At 44.3% G+C, this 17,288-nt stretch overlaps 1 protein-coding gene across 8 annotated transcripts in view; it reads left to right on the top strand.

Annotated features, from left to right (window-relative positions):
- The window catches only part of GPM6B (glycoprotein M6B), a 111,625-nt gene that overhangs the window by 89,511 nt on the left and 4,826 nt on the right, over positions 1–17,288 (top strand). For all 8 annotated transcript variants that reach the window (XM_063341894.1, XM_063341931.1, XM_063341903.1 and 5 more), the window contains 3 exons: positions 7,986–8,172; positions 11,951–12,107; positions 15,348–15,519. In XM_063341894.1, coding sequence (XP_063197964.1) covers positions 7,986–8,172; positions 11,951–12,107; positions 15,348–15,519 — 516 coding nt within the window. The remainder of the gene's footprint in view (positions 1–7,985; positions 8,173–11,950; positions 12,108–15,347; positions 15,520–17,288) is intronic.

Genomic DNA, 17,288 nt, shown 5'->3' with positions numbered 1-17,288 from the left:
AATGATGAAGGCTGATGGAGAGTGAGGTGAGTTACAGCTGCCAGAAAGGTGGAGCTAAGAGTCTCAACTCCAGTCTCCCAGGTAAGATACTCACCTTTGATTAAAGTTACCCTGAAAAATGATGTCAGCCAAGTACAGGTGGGTCTGGAGGATGGTTGAGTCAAGGAAACTCAAATGTCCTCACAGAAGGTTTCACAGAACTGCTGAAGCAGCCCATGGGACTGAAGTGCTCAGGTGCTTTTGTATGTGTCCCAGCAAGCTTGTCTGGACCTTCATTTTGAATGTCTTTGGCGGTCTGCCCATCGCTTCATCTGTTTTACCTCTTTGGCTTGAGTTTGTCCACAATAATCACTTGGGCTGGCACCTACTGAAGCAGCAGTTCTTCCGTGCTGACCCTACTGAGTGTTTCTCCAAGAAGGGAAAAATAGGTGAAGCAAGGGGAGTGAGGTCAGGGTGAGGGCAGAAAGGAGGGGTGTCTTCAGAGACATTGAGCAGTGAGTTGTTGATATGTCAGCTGAGAGTTAGGGCCACATTTTGGACCAGAGGCTGCCCTTGCTGGGGCAGTGTGTTTGCACTTTGAGCTCTGGGTGTCAACGAGCCCTTCCACATGCTCAGGCTGTGCAAAAGTCCAAGGGTTATTTTGAGTAGTAAAACGCTAGAACAAGTCTCCAGGAGGAATAATGCCAAAGCTTATATCAATACTTCTTAAGTTATTCCTTACATGAGAAGAATTTTTCTTTTAAATCATCTACATAATTTTTTCTGCAGAGGTGGCTTACAGATGAAAAATATCCACCCTCAAGGATTCCCATATAGACCTGTTTGAAGTAAGGCTTTTTCCAAAGTACAAATTAGGTATTTTTCTCCTGCTGTGATTTCCACTGTTTTATGGGCCGAAAGTAAAACAGCGAAGGCATGAATTGAAATTAAAAAAGTTTTGCCTGACCTTTGTCCGAGAGCAATAAAGCTGGACGAGAGCAATGTCTCACAGGGCAGGTCTGACTCCTTGCTCTCACACAGCAAACACCCGGGCTGGGCGCTTGCAATAAGCATGGATGTAGTGATTCATATTGCATAGATTGCACTGTTTGAAAAAGACGCCTTCAGAACACCTGTGAGCTTTAATGAGCCTTGCCAAGGCTGGGAGCGATATACGTGGGGTGTTTCAATGAATTTGAAGAAGCTAAATTAGATAAGGCCTGTAAACGGCCAGTCGGATCACATGTCCTTGCATGAAACAGGCTTCATTCCTGCAGTGGGAATGTGCCGGTTTGGGCCTGAGATTTGAAGAAAAAAGGGGGTTATATTTACTGCTGCCTTAGAGTCTTCTCTGTGTCATTTAACAGCATCCAGAAGAGAGAAATCTTGCCTTGGTAAAATAGCCTTTTTTCCAATTTGAACTTCATGTTTTCTTTAGTAAAAGGGAAAAATTGAGCTTTTTCTGTTGAGGAACATTGATAATCTCTGCAAGGATTTTTTGTTGTTAATCACGTTAGGAAAAAATGTGCTTGATTTTAAACCTATGCATACTGTATTTTTCCTGGAGCACTAGGAGCAGCTTATTATCATTACTCATACAGTACCACAGAGATACTTGGTGCTTTGTGGATTTAAAAAGGACTCTGCCAATGGTGCTTCCAGGCTGTGAGGTGCTTGTTCTTAGTGGGAACCACTTCTCTTGGTTTCTCCGCGCCTGTTCCAGCACAGGAGGCATGAGGAAGGAGAATATGGAAGCATCTAATGAAGCTTGAAGATGGCAGGCTTAAAACTGGTCATAGACAATAAATACTTTCTCAGAAGTGCAGAACTGACTGTATGGCAGTGCTGAAACCAAATATCTTCTGTATGTATCACGAGTATCTGGAGAAGTTGAACTAATACTGATAACCTTCAGAAAGGTGCTACTTGTTGAGCAGCTCTTAAATAGTAGAGATTGGGGTGAGATTTACTGAATGAATCGGAGTACCCCAGATCTCACAGCGTTAAACTCAAATGAAGCATCTCGTGCCATAGACACCGTGAAGGGCGAGAGTGGTGGTATCGATGGATTTCAGGTCTCATCCTTTGTGGGTGCCCTATGGCTGTGGTCTCCAAAGGTCACGTCTTCTCCATCACAGATAGTGTGCTGGCTAAGAAGGCTTATTTATTGTTTTACAACTCTGGGAGAGGGGGATGCAAATGCAGGGGGAGATTACCAATCTAGCTAGGCTAAAGTACCCTCACATGAAGTTTTCTGGCTCTCATGAAGAGTTCATTTTCAGTATGAGTTAATTTCACACCGTCTGATTTGGAGAGGACAGGAAGGGAAAATTAGGGAAGGTTGAACTTGAAAGGAGGTTTTCTGTGGAAGAGCCTTGAGAGGTTTGTGGGAGGAAAACAGGATTTTCTCTACTTGAGCTCATCACTTATTTAGTCTAATGTACTTAATCCAAAGTGGTGTGAGTGAGCATTTATTGTAATTAATAGCAGAGGTTTTAGCTTCGTGTCATGTTTTGTAAATCAGTAAAAGTTAAGATGAACGGGAATAGGTAAGGACAGAGCTTCAACAAAGACTGCCAAGTGATTTAACACACAGCCTTTTTATTTTAGTGCCCCTATTAAAGTGTGGAGAGAAATTTGTCACATGCTTTAAACTTACCCTTGTAAGATTAAATGTTTTATCTTATGGTACTTCTGCCACTAACCCTTGGCTGCTGGTGTGGGTGATAGATGTGAGAAGTAAAGTTACCTTTCGGCCAGGTACTGGCTTATTTTCACACAGGGAAGAAGGAGGTAAATTCCGATTTTGCTTCTGAGGTATTAATGTATTCCCGCATCCCTCACTACTTCCCCCGTAGCTGTCAATCACACTGTAAGGTACCAAAATGCACATCCTAGCATGCATAAGCCATTCAGAATGGAGATTTTAAAAAATACAGTAGATGTCAGCAAGTAAAATTGGCATTTGCTTCCATTGACATAAAGTTCATTTTCTGACAAAGATCCATGGTGGTTTAGGACTCCCATGGTATTAGATACACTTGGTGTAGGGTAATCTTCGGCACTGGGGAGACAGGGTGAATGTAAAGTATTGAGTTCTCTTACATTCATTTGTGAATTGGAAGTAATGCTCCCAACAGCAGGCTCCCATAGATGTGTAATAATGTGCCTGATTTACATGCGATGGCTGCATCTGAGATGTTATCTAGTGCTGTCATTTAAGATGCTATCTAGTGCTTTTTCTTTCCTTGGGTCTTTTGCAACCTTCTTTTTTGTTAAAACCATTCCTCCACACGTGTTCCCTGAGCTGTGCTGCTGAAGCCAACAGAGATCGTGGTTCTGTGGTGGAACATGCCATGTAATTTCTACCAGGGAATGGTAGAATTAACGGGATGGTCGTCCAACATGCCAGGATTTCTAAAAGCGCATTACACAACTACAGGAAGTAAGAGATGAGAAAAACTGGTGCCCATTGCTTCATCTTTCAGAACAGCAAGACAGATCTATGGGAGGAGAAGAAATGAAACTTCTAAGGAAAAGAGAGTGAGAATTAACTCAGAAAACAGCCACGGGAGGTTTAGGTCCCTGGAATTGAGAGCTTTTCTAACCTCCTTTCAGGGTTTCTTTGTTCCTTCCTTGGGTTTTTGTTCCATAGTGACCCTGACTATGGGAACAATGGTTCGTACCTTAGATACGTTGAGGCACTAGTTCACCTAGGAGGAGTTTGGGGCATTAGAGGACAGGCTGGTTTTCTCTCCAGGAGGTGTGGACGCTCTTGCCTTCATCATGTTTTCTGTGCTTTGCTTTGAGGGATGGCTTTGTGAACATGTGTCTGTCTCGGCTTTTCAAGTCCGGGCTTCAAAGCTGATGTGCGAACTCCCTAGAGCAAGCCCTGGGAACACTCAAGACACCTACCTGATCCCATTGCATTGTCTTTTTGTCATTTCCGAAGGACAGATTTTGTCGTTCCACTCTATCTTGACCTTAGTAGGATGAGTTAGAGTCTGAGAATTGCTTTTTTTTTTTTTTTAAGACTGCTTTCCATTAATTCTGCATTACCTTGCTTTTCTGAGTTTAAATCTTAAAGCCATACTTAAAGTACCAAAGAAGGTTTAGCCACACAATTGCCATTTGACATGGGAAATTGAATGGCTAAGCCCCTGCATGTATGCAATAGCTCGCACACTGCTGGGTAGATTGTATAATTGTTCTTCATACATTGAGCAACCAGTTGCCGATTTGTGTACATATGTAGGTTCATCCTTTACCAATTTCCTGTGACTGATAGTTTCCAGGAGATTAAAAGAATAGCCGGTTCCTGTTTTTTTTTCTCTTCTCTTTATTTTTGTCCTCTAGCAAGAATATTTGTGTGTGTATCTGTGTGTTTAATAGCATTCATTCCCTAGAGAATAATCTCAGTCCTTGTTTTTAGCTGGCCTCCTTCTGAGAGTGCGTTAAATCTGTAGCCAAGATCACAGGCAGCTCTGGGCAAATCATTGGGCTGTTATTAACCTGCCTCCATGGCAACTGCTGCTCGCCAGCCTGAGGACAAAAAATGTTTTTATTCTGCTGAGTTGCACAAAAGGTTCTAGTGATGCCTTGCACAAAATGGCCATTGAAAGGGGAGATGCAGCGATGTGTGTTTGTGCTGTACAGTTTCACATTTAAATCATTTTACACTCTCGTGTTGGAAGTGGATATACAGCTGAAAAGTTCACCGTGCTGGCCATATGGAAAGTAAAACCTAGCAGAAAACTGGAAATAAACTTATTAAAATACTACTTATTTTTGTCAGCTTGAGCTCACAGGCCTTCAGCCTGTAGTTATCATCAGTGCGTTAGCACGTTGTTTTGTGAACAGGAACTAGGCAAACATTATCAGGGGTTTCTCAGTTGTACTGTATGAAGATAGTTGCTGACTTGGGATTACATAAAGCGCGTTTTCTGGAAGGCTTTCATTTTCTTCAGAAATCCACTGATTTGATTCAGCGCTTATTCGGGAAGCTTGGTAAGCGCATATCGTAGTGCTTGATGAGCTTCAAATTTGAGCTGGTTTTGAAAGCTGCTCTCGGCAATGCTGTTTTAGGCTTGCTTTAAAACAAAATTATAAAACCGGTGATATTGCTCAGGCGAGGCATGGATTTAGGCTGCTTATAAAGAGTGTTGTTCACAGTGGGATGTGGGGGGGGTCTGGCAGCCCCAGCACCATGATGAGGTGGTGTCCCACAGTTAGCTACCTTCTGGCAGGAGGCTGCGTGGCTCTGCTGTCACTTTGGGTGCGGAATGACTATGTGGGGATGGGCGCTGTCTCTTGGAAACGTGCTGGTTTGGGATGCTTCCTGCGCTTGCAAGCTGGCAGCGCGCTATTTCCCTGTGAACTGGAGTCCCTCTGCTCCCTGCTTTAGTCTCCGTGCGAGGGCGAGTAGTTTCTGCAGTTCCACATCTGGGCAGTTTTCTCCGCCTCACTTAAAATAGCGTGGTTGCTTTAGATACCTCTGAGGGCGTCCCTTGGCCGTGGCCTGTGCTGATAAAGCAAAGGCCACCCAGATATTCTGGTGTCTTTTTACTTGGGCTGTGGAGGAAGACATAAAGAGTATGGCCACAAAGACGCTATGTGCAGCTGCCAGTCGCTGGGAGATGAGGGGGGGTTGCCACTCTCGGCTTGTGTTCAAGGGTGTGTGGATTAGTGGTGGATATTGCCATGTGTCGGGTAAGGGACACAACAAACTCTCCAGGGCGAATGTTCTGCTGGTGGCCTGGAAAGCCAGCTGTGTGGTGTGGGGTACCAGGAGGACAGCTACCTACTTGCAGGGCGTTAATTGTCAATCTAAAAAAAGTAAATACCATTTTTTAGAGTTCTGTCAAGCAGGCTGCCCCCATCTTCTGAAACCAGCAGCTTTTCTTTCAGGCCTCATCAGTCCCTTGGCTTTGCTTCCAGCTGGTTTTTGTTTCCTATCTCTGATGGGATCCTTCTGTGAAGCAACCTGTGGGTCAGCACAATTAGGTGATCAACCTTCTCCACGCCAACCTAGTGTTTAGTCACCTTCTCCCGTGGGAGTGCGGCCCGAAAGGCCGTTCATTTTGTGCTGGGCTGAGGCCATATGCATGTGTTGAGCGTTGCCCTCTGGATCAGAGCATCGTTACTCTTGGATAATCCTTCCCTGCTAATCCTGTGCCAGGTGCAAGCGTTTCTTGGATTAACTGTTGGAGGTTTGGGTCTGACCCGGGTGCAGATGCCGCGGAGGCGAGCCAGCCTCGTGTGTACGACTGCCGATGCCTCTGGCATGTGGCTAGTGAGCTGCATCCAGGCAGATTCCCCAACGCAGAGGATCGCTCTGCAAGGTCTGGTGTCTGAACTTGACTCTGGACCTGTGTGTTAAGATGAAAACCAGAGATGATTTCCTCTGATAGCTCGCATTTGGATTCTGTTTGCCCCATCACTGCTAAGCGGCGGTGTTTGTTCATGCGGCAGTGTTATTGTCATGAAGATGGTTCCTACTGAGTGGACTCCAGCTGTGGGCTTGACTATAAAAGCTTCCCAGGCTTGTTTCTGTACAATTAAATCTTGTCTGCAGTTAGCGAGGCAGCGTTCCATAAGTCATTTCGGTGGTGATAGCTGCTTAAGCCTGACTAGGACACTTGCTAGTGACTCTCTAAAAGAAGAGTTTCCCACTTAGGAAATGGGAAAGCTTTCAATTATCAGATGCATATTATTCCCCAGTGCTTCACGGAAGTGCCTGCTCTGCAACTCATTCATTAGTGGGAAAGGGAGGGTGACAAAAATAAACTTGCCTCGTGTGGCGGATGGAGACTTGCTGATCTCGGTGAGGAGTTTTTGGGGTGGGAAGACGTGATGTGATGTACGTGCTCGCCAGCTGTCTCCCTGCCTTCAAACGCTTTGTCCGTTTAGTACCTTCCCATAGAAGCAGCGGGCCGTCCCTGCGACGGGCAATGCTGGTCGCTCCATTAAGCGTTGTCTTAATGGCTTGCGTTTTGCACAGTTGTATGAAATGCACATTAATGGAGACAGCTTAATGCCATCACCCTAAAGTAATGAATTGGTATGGATTGCCGTTACCATTATAGCGCAGTTAAAAGCTGTGTTTGTTTCCGATTTACATTTCCCAGCTCTGCAAGCAGATGGGTTTTCAGGCCACGCAGTCGGGAGGAACCTGGCGATTCAGCTGCAACCTCCTTATTACAGTGTTTGTAGAACAGCAGTTCTGGGGGGGTGTTTTGTTAACTCAGACTGCTTAAATGATACATTTCATTAAAACTGTGATTATGCTACGGCAGACTGTATTCAGGGATCACTGTAAATCCAGTGTATCCTATAAAGCTGGAAATGTATTGTCTGTGGAATACAGCTTCATCTCGCTGCTCTCCATAAAAATTGCTACTCTGTGGCCTGCCTTTAGTTTTTCTGTTGTTACAATATCTGCATCCCTATAACCTCATACGGATTTATACAAAAAGACACTCGGGAGCCATGGAAGAGTGTAGGCTAGTTAAGTTTTGCAGACCTAAATGTGTCCCTCTTCCAACGGAAATGCAAAGTATCTCTTACTTTTCCAAAAGGCTTCATTGTCTTGAGTATTTGCTTCTCTGCCTTCCCGAACGGTGCGAGCGTAGCTGATGCTCCTGCTGTTAGTAATGCCGAAACGTCGTGAGCTCTGCATGAGCAGCTGAATTGCAATGGAACACTTTAGACAAGTGATTTTTTTTCTTTTTCCATTTCATAGGCTGTCTCATCGATCTCCTCTTGATCCTGTAAAGACAGGAGCACTCAGCCCACTTTCTGGGCGTTCAGTCCATACCAACAGATCTGTAGGTCACTGCTTTAGAGGGTGATGATGTCTTGCACCACCTATAGATTTTTGCTCAGCATGTCAATGCCTGGGCCTTTTAGTCCCTGTGGCTTTTACCAAGTGGAGGACAGATATTCTTTTCCTCATAATTTGCTTTTTTTGCTCATAATGTTTCTTTCGCTTTCTCTCTTCTGCTTAGGTTGCTTTGAATGTTGCATTAAGTGCCTAGGAGGAGTGCCATATGCTTCGCTCGTGGCAACCATTCTCTGCTTCTCGGGGGTAGCGTTGTTTTGTGGCTGCGGCCACGTGGCGCTCACGGGAACCGTGTCTATCCTCGAGCAGCACTTCTCCACGACTGCCAGCGACCATGCTTTGCTGAGTGAAGTGTAAGTATGCCTCCCATTTCCATTATTCCTCATAACACCTTCATGCTAAATGCGTAGAGATGGATTCAAACCACAGCCTCCATCCCTGAGTATTAGGTTGCTTGTTGGTCCAACAGCACTCAGTGTTTTTTTCATGTTCATGCAAAACCAACCAGCGTATCCTGCTTAACCTGCTTATTTCAGGACCAATACTATTTAATATCTTCATCGGTGCCATAGAGAGTGGGATTGAGTGCACCTTCATCAGGTTTGCAGATGGCACTGAGCTGAGTGGTGCAGTTACTTCACTTGAGGTAAGGGATGCCATCCACAGGGACCTTGACAGCCTTGAGGAGTGGGCCCCATTGAACTTCATGAGGTTCAACAAGGCCAAGTGCAGGGCCTTACAGCTGGGTCGGGGCAGCCTCTGGTATCAGTACAGGCTGGGTTATGAAGGGATTGAGAGCAGCCCTGCTGAGAAGGAATCGGGGATGTTGGTGGATGAAAAGCTGCACATGAGCCGACAGAGCAGAGCCCTCTACTCTGCTCTCGTGAGACCCCACCTGGAGTATTGCCTCCAGCGCTGGAGCCCCCAACATAAGAAGGACATGGACCTGTTGGAGCAGGTCTGGAGGAGGGCCACAGAGATGATGAGAGGGCTGGAGCACCTCTCCTATGAAGACAGGCTGAGGCAGTTGGGGCTGTTCAGCCTGGAGAAGAGAAGGCTCCAGGGAGACCTTATAGTGGCCTTCTAGTACCTAAAGGGGGGGCCTACAGGAAAGTCGGGGACAAACTTTTTAGCAGGGCCTGTTGCAATGGAACAAGGGGTAATGATTTTAATCTGAAAGAGGGTAGGTTTAGTGTTGGTGACAAAGTTTGAAGGGATGACAGGAATTCTATGGAAGTGTTGTTCTGTCCATCCCCCCTTAGAAGAAGGTGGACTGGGATTGCACAAATGCGAAAAAAAGAGAGAGAAGAGACTGGAAAGGGCTTAAATGTTTGTCTCTGCAACCATAGCCTTTGGAAATAACCACCGGTGAAACATGCAGGGCTTTTGTGTTCCCAAGGCTTCTCCGTGACCCCAGAGGAAGGCCTGGAGGCTGCATCATGGCTGGTACCCAGCGCCCAGCCCCGCCAGCGTGAGCCCCTCCTTCCTTTAGACATTAGGAAGAAGTTCTTTACGCTGAGGGTGGTGAGACACTGGCACAGGTTGCCCAGAGAGGTGGTGGAGGCCCCACCCCTGGAGACATTCAAGGCCAGGCTTGATGAGGCTCTGAGCAACCTGATCTAGTTGAAGATGTCCCTGCTTACTGCAGGGGGGTTGGACTAGATGGCCTTTAAATGTCCCTTCCAACCCAACACATTCTATGATTCTGTGATTACTCTGATGCTGAGGGACGTGCAGGTCCCGGGCTCTGGGAGGGGAGCCTGAACACGTTGGGCCTTATGCAGCCCTTCCAGCTGAACCCCAGGCTTTGAAAAGGCTTTTGTCCAGTGGCAGCGAGGAATTTTGCGCCAGTTGTGATTCACAATGGCATGTTTTGCTTACCTGCCCCTAAGACCCAGCTTTTAGGACATTACATTTAGGACTTTGGTATCAGGGTCCAACCCAACACACTTAATTCTCTTTTTTTTCTTTTTCTTTTCTTTCATCACCGACTCCCTTTATATGCTTGCAGCTGTAGACCTGCCAGCTCGCGTGCACAACTGACCCCTTCCCATCCCCAGGGATCACTGGTGTCAGTCCCACAGCAACATTTTGGGGTTCCCCCTGGCCTTGCAGGACCCTCTGTGCCCAGACTCTCCACGTGGCTGAGGGACTGGGGGTCCCCCACCCCAGTGCTACCCATCACACCTCGGCTGCGGCTGGGCACCCCCTCCCCAGCTCCAGCGCACGAGCCACGGGGACCCTGCCATTAGCCACAAGGCTTAGCGAGAAACTGCAAGCAGCTCTTCTTCGGCAACCGAGTCGCAGAACGCCCTGTTCTTCTTCTGTCAGTCTTCGTTTGAGCAAAATAGAAGAAATTGCAAAAGCAGCCGCAACAGGCAGCGAGTTTTACATTTCGGAGAATTGTTGACAATGTTTCTTGTCAAGTCAGCATCAGCAGCTGGGGAGACGCATAATTCCTACCAAAGCAGCTGAGGCCTTGGACTCTGTGGAGGCCTGACAAGAAAGGCAAGGGAGGAGGGGTGCTAGAAGGGGGCAGATAATTTAAGGCCACAGAGACATAAAATAAATGAAGAATATGCTAGAAAAGCACCCTTTGGAATAGAATTATTATTTTTTTTTAACAGGGTCTCATATTACTAATTTCTGGTAACATGCATTGAGTCCCTCCTTGAGTATTAATGATGGTGGAATGAATTCTTCTATACTCTCTCAAATCGTGACTTAATTTTTTCACGCTTTACAGCACAGATGCAACAGATTTATCCTGTTATTTTTATCAGTTTGGAAAACAAACATAACACTTCCCACATATAATTTTAAATGAGCGATATCATATTTTGATACAAGGGATGTGCTATCTGTCTGGATAACATTTAACTTTATAAACGAAGTCATCAGTTTTCTTCAAATTAAGCTAAACCATGCAGGTGCTCCTTGGAGACCTGTGCTAGCAGCTACTTAGTGGAGAGTGGTAAGAACAAAAAAAAGCATCCGAGGAAAAATATATTTGATATTTGTCTTTAGAAAACTGGCAGTATGGATGTATAAAATTAACCTCTCTGTTCTGTGAATAGCTTCATCCAAAATAACCATCCCAACAATCAAATTACTTTTAAGAAGGTGTAAGTTCTGGGGAAGTTGTGCTAATAATGAAGTATGACTTCTGGAGACCAGAAGGCATTGTGTAGAAGATCTGGCTTTCTGGTCTTCCAAAACAATTAGCTTCAGATACTGAATCTGATAATACTCAGAAATTATTCTTTCCATTTACCTGTTCCAGCCAGAGGAAAAATACCAGAGTGTGCCATTGCAGATGGTAGATTTTTAAGGAATCAAGAACTTTCTGAAATAATATCTGATGGAAGTGCTTGTACCATAAGCCCTGAGATCATCTTGCTCTGGATGGTTCCAGAGTACCTCAGATGGAAGCATTTCCTAAATATTTCTTTCAGGTTTTTTTTAAAATGTAATTGCACTCTGAAGGCACTGAAACTACCTGCTAACTTGGCAGGACCTTCCTAGGCTGTAGAGCAAGTTATTCCTCCCCAGGAGAAGTCACTGCACATTTGCTCAGTTTTTTGTATCCGACAAGTATCCCTGAATTTACAGATTTTTGCAAACATACATTTACGGGATTTTACGTGTGGAAACGGTGAATTTCAGGGGCTGCTTCCTTTCCCTAAGCCAAAGGAATCACCACAGAGCCTGGTAGTTCAGCCAGTAGCTCAGCTCCAGCCTTTGCCCTTTCAAAGCCCTGTGTTGTCCCTGTCAGACATTCCCTGAGTTCGGCGTCAGGAGCAATAATAGGAAAAAAAAAATAAATCTCCATAGTGGAGGCGTAAAATTGTGGCTTCGTGCTGGTGACTAATACCAGTCCGTGTAAGAACTGCAGCACAAAGAGGGGATGCTCGAGCAGGTGGAAGACTAATGGACATCTGTATTGCTTACCTGTAGAAGTGGGACAGTCGTATGGCGCTCTCCTGCAGCCTGCTTGCTTAAAATGCATTAAGGAGCCTTGCACAGTATTTCTAGAAAAGGAGTTACCTATTACCTGTTATGATTTGGGAGGACTGACTTTGTTTTTATAGGACCGAAATCTAATTCTATCTTTTTTCTTTTCCGTTTTAGAATACAGCTAATGCAGTATGTAATTTATGGCATTGCATCATTTTTCTTCTTATACGGAATCATCCTTTTGGCAGAAGGTTTTTATACAACAAGTGCTGTGAAGGAGCTGCATGGAGAGTTCAAAACAACAGCCTGCGGCCGCTGCATCAGTGGAATGGTGAGTAGCATCGGAAATGGGAAGAGTGGCCTTCGCTTGCCTAAAGCCTGTTGGGGCTCAGTTTGACTCCTGTGTTTTTGAACAACAGTGTATTGCTGCCTTCTTTGTTTAACTCCTTATGGGTGAGCAGAGTCAATCCCTGTTGCGAATCCTTCTTTGAACTTCAAGGACGCTTGGTCAAATCCAAATTCTGCATACGGATAGTCGGGGTGCTACCATGACCTCCCCTGTCATAAAGCTGAACCACTGGTCTAAACTAAGTTGGTGGAGGCTGCTAATTTTAAAACACTCAATGATGTGAGACAAAATTAAATTTGTGCTTCTAAACATCAGCACACCAGTGATGATTAAAGGCAGATTGTAAAATGGCTGTGGTTTGCAGAGCTATTCAAATGACAAACTGTAATGCCTCTGACTTCCATCGTCAATTCTGCTTGAGGATGTCTGGGTCCTTCAGACAAACAGTAATGAATGAGGCTTTGCAACATCTTTGCACTTGAATCAAGTATTGCTGTCTTGCTTTTGCAGATGGCAAAAGGCACGCAGATATAACAGTGAGGCTTTTTCGCAAAGCTGCAACACTTAAAGCCTTAAACTTACAAGCCTTCCTCCCTTCAGTATACTTCTGTACCAGAATAAAATTTTAAACAAAGTTTAACTAAAAATAAAACTTCAGATTCTCACCCACGTTGCCCCCTAGGGCGCACTCTGCAAGAACAGAAACATAACTATGTTTCTGAGACAGGATTTCAAAGCTATTTCTGAAAATCTGAATTCAAAGCTCATAGTTATGGAGGAAGCAAAGCAGTATGACAGATCGCCCACGGGAGAGTGTGGGTGAAAAGAGAAGAGGCTTTTGATGTGATTGTTGCATTTTAATATACAATCTATATCCTGTACTTAAAAAATATGTACTTTCCGCTGGTTAAATACAAGAGAGATGCATGTTTATTTTCAAGAGGGTTAACAATTTTCCACTGTGCTGTTGGATACTTAGTGAATTTTTCAAGAGCTAATAAAAATAAGACGTCCCATCACTTTCCAGTTAAGCAGCTATTTGCTTGCTCTTTTTCTAGCAAGTATGGTCTTCACTGAGGAGCAAAATTAGATCTAAAGCAGTGTTTTCCAAAGATCCAAAATGCAGTAGAAACACACACATATGTGCATCTCATTAGCGCAGACAATTGCTTGTGCAGTTGAGTAGTTGCAGGCACATGATTGTCAGCTGCTTATACAAATACCAGGGCGGCACATGGAAATATGACAGAAGAACGTGTTTTTATTTTTGCCCATATTTGTCCACACCATGAAGGAGAGAATTTAGCAACTGAGTAACGGCTCGGAGCTCTGGTAAGACACATCAGCGTTTCATGGTGACAGTCATGGTGTCAAAATGCCTGTATAGTGGTAGAGCTGCATAAAACACCAGGGTTACAACAAGGTTTGTGAGGAGATAGAGTATCTTAACAGACTGGCGGCTGCAGCTGGGTACGGACAACAAGCTTTTGGACATACAGTGATTTATTATCTTTTTTTTGCTTCTTTGATCAAGAGCTCCTCTACTTCTTCCTCTGTTACATTACCGAGCAAGGTCCTGAAAGGCAGTCCCTTCCATCTTGCATAAGGTTATTAGGGAAGACAAGACTTCCAACTTTCCTAAATTATTTGTGTTGGCTGTGGTAATGCAGAATAGCCTTTTCCCACAGTTATCGCATTAAATGTGAGAGTGAGCGTGTTTTTTTCCTGGCTATTTTAGGAGTTAAAGGCTTTGCGTACTTCCTCTCGTGCACAGTTCCACATACACAAACCCATATTTTATGTATAGTGTGTCTATAGAAATCCTTTAAACCGGTCCACTTGGTCCTTACCAAAATCCAAAGAGAGAATTCTCTATTCTCACATAAAACATACAGGTGTAGCGTAGATGTAGTGTAGGTGGCACTACATACGGCACTATCTGATACGAACTCGGGTATTTTAGTTCAGTTGTGTATAAATTAAAGGCTAGCTGGGGGTTTTATGGGCCTTAGTTTTCCCAGCACTTCCGCTTCCCCACACACACCGCTTTCGTTGACTGTGAATCCTAACCACTTGCTCAACCTTTGCTGCAATGTTCGCAGCGTTGTTGAGCGCGCCTGGACAAAAAGCTGTGAGGATGCAAACCTCCACCCCTGCGGCGTGAGTTCGGTCCGTCAGTTCTGGGTCAGGCTGAGACAACCTTCCCCCGCCTCAGAGCCTTTCCCATCCTCGCGGCTGTGCTCTGGCACACAAGTTTCAAGTAAGACAGTACGGCATCAGTGCTTTACTGGAAGTAAAGGCTTTCCAGTCCACCTACGGTTAAGTAACAGTGAACAGGCAACACACGAGCTGGAGCAGCGTTCCCCCGCTTTCTAAGTAGGATCCAAATCCTCGTTTCACCAGGAGGAGGGCGCCAGGAACTGGTGCCAGAGCTACTGTTTCACCATCAAACTTAGAAGAAGAGGGGGAAAAGGGAAGAGGTCCGGTGGGAGGGGGAAGCTGGAGATTTCCAAAGCAATGAGTGCTATACCTTATAATCTTACCCAAGAAAATGCACATAATACTTAATGTTTTTTTTTAAAAGAGCAAAGCCAAACCAGCAGATTTCAAGGGAAAATTCATAATTCTCTAAGGTGGAGTAACTCATTTTCTTCTTGGCTATGTATATTAGATCAACCGAATCTTTCTGATCTGCTGTAACGGTCGTGGTACATTTTCAAAACCAAATATTCTGAAAAGTTACATTCAGAATTGATTTCAATAAATCAGGGAGTACGGGGCAGCTCCGTGAACATCAATTCACTATATTATTTTGATTTGCAAGTTGTATAGAAATGCTAGTATGTTACAGTTAATTAAAAAAACCACCTTACATCATTGATTTTTTGTTGGAATGTTATTGGTTTTAGCCCACAAGCAGCATCCCTGCTTAGCTGAGAATCTTGAGAAATTAATGGACTGTTCTTTCAGGAGGTCAAGCTGTTTACTCAAGCAGGCTGATGAAAAAGGAAGTGTCCGAATTACTTTCTCAGTAGCACTTAAACTACCAAAGTATTTGTAAGCAACGAGAATACTGATTTTATTTGTGCTTGGAAATCAAATGTTTTATTACTTGACTTCTTGAAAGTATGCTTAAAGATTATATTTTGAAGCATTTTTAAGGAAAATTCAAGTATCCTTTTCAAAGAATAAAGGTGAAGTACGTGTGTTTTCTCTGTCCAGTTTGTTTTCCTCACCTATGTGCTTGGAGTGGCCTGGCTTGGGGTCTTTGGCTTCTCTGCTGTGCCTGTCTTTATGTTCTATAACATATGGTCAACTTGCGAAGTCATCAAATCTCTTCAGACAAACGTGACAGTTCCCGGGGACCAGATCTGCGTGGATATCAGGCAATACGGTACTTATTTTAATCCTGATTAAAAGCTTTATCCTTTCTCCTTGGTCTGTCTTCAGTAGTTTTGTCTCAGCCTTATCAAATGAACCCAACGCAAAAGCATCTCGTATCTCTGAATGTGCTGTTACTTTTCTAATTAATTCAGATTACAGCGATCTCTTTCCAGATGCAATCAATTTAACTGAACCGGCAAGTCATTTATCTAAAATGGCTTTGTAGCGGTTTCCAATACTGTAATATTAGGTTTAAAAATAGATCAGCCTCCAAATAAACTGCTTAGAAACAGCGCTGAGAAATAGATAACCAGATTCTGGGTTTTGAACCCATATGCATCTATTCTTTCCTTTCAAAAAGCTGATTTTACATTTTACACCTAAACTTTGTTCTGACAATTACTTTCAGTTAAAAGGCAAAAAAACCTGCAATCAAGAGTCTGCCTTAACTATTAATTAATTAATACTGCTTTCTGATGACACACAGAAATACGAGGGGGGTGCAGGTAGCAGAGAGGGGGATGATAGCTTAAAATAGCTTTTCAAGTAATTCATCCCTTAAGGTGATTTTTTCCTGAAGTTAACCTTTTCAGTTTCCCTTGTGCAGATGAGCTTTTGTCACCGTTACTTCTGGCTTCCTTTTAGCTAATATTTTCTAGGAACGTTTCTTTCTTTGGACTAAGTCATTCAAAGCTGAGAAAACGGATTCAGAGTTGAAAAAGTAAGAAAGCTTGGCTTTGCTTTCCTATCCGGGCTTGTAAGTCCAGTAGGAGAAGATAAGATATACTAATTTTAAAAGCAACAAGTCCCAAATCAGTTAAATGTTTGCATCCTATTTTAGCAACTGACAGCGAGAGGCTGGGAAGACGTTTTCTTCAGCAGCAAAGCCTCGGAGTGCAGGGAGAAGATGGGCTCCTCCGCCGTTGGGCTTCTCCTGGTGGTTTCTCAGCTGTGCGAGCCCCGTGTTGGGGCCGTGCTGTTCCTCCGAGCAGTAAAATCATTTGAGTTTCAACGAGTGATGGGAGGGAGCAGCTCCTTAACAGGCAGCTCGTGTCACTGAATTGTCCGCACGTTTTTAGGTGGCAGCGGTGGCTAAAAGGCTTCAAGTGTATATTGCGGTCGCAGAGAAGCAGCTGGCTTTAAAGTAAATCCCATAAAATCTTTTTGAAAGCTATTCCATCCTGAGATAATTTCAGTGACCTGCCCCTGACAGAGCTGCTTATTCCAACCTGCTGAGTTTGAAATGCAAGTTATAAGGGGTAGGCAAACTGGTTTTCTCCTGTTTCAAATGGCTTTTGCTTAAGCTTTACATCTGTTACAGGCCTAAAAGTTTAGGTTATTTCAAATCTGCTAGATCCTGTTGACTTTTCAGATTTTTCAATCGTGTAAGAAAAGTAATTGGGAATACGTGAGGTGAGGCAGACTGAATTTTCTTATAGCGGTGTTCGCTTTTTACCCATTGGAACTAAAACAGAAAAAATCCCGTCATTCTTCCCTCTACCTCCATATTCACACTCTTCTACAGTAGGTATTTGTTCAAGTAGAGCTTGATCTGGTAAGTGAGGTGCCAAGTACCTCTGAGAGGCAGATTATCCCTTCCAGAGCTGAGTGGGAGAGTAGGCAGTACGCGACTGCACCCGAAGTGCAAAAACCCAACCAACCATTTGGCTGCCATATGGGAAAACCACATCTGAGAACACGCCTTGGCAGCAAGCCGCGGGATAGGGAGAAGGCACAACTTGAGTGAGTTGTTTTAATTCCTCCTGCCAACTCCAAAGC

Source organism: Chroicocephalus ridibundus, chromosome 1 (genome assembly GCF_963924245.1).
Source record: "Chroicocephalus ridibundus chromosome 1, bChrRid1.1, whole genome shotgun sequence".
Taxonomy (NCBI): Eukaryota; Metazoa; Chordata; class Aves; order Charadriiformes; family Laridae; genus Chroicocephalus; species Chroicocephalus ridibundus.
Note: the sequence above shows the minus strand (reverse complement) of the source record. Positions and strands in the feature narration are given on the sequence as shown.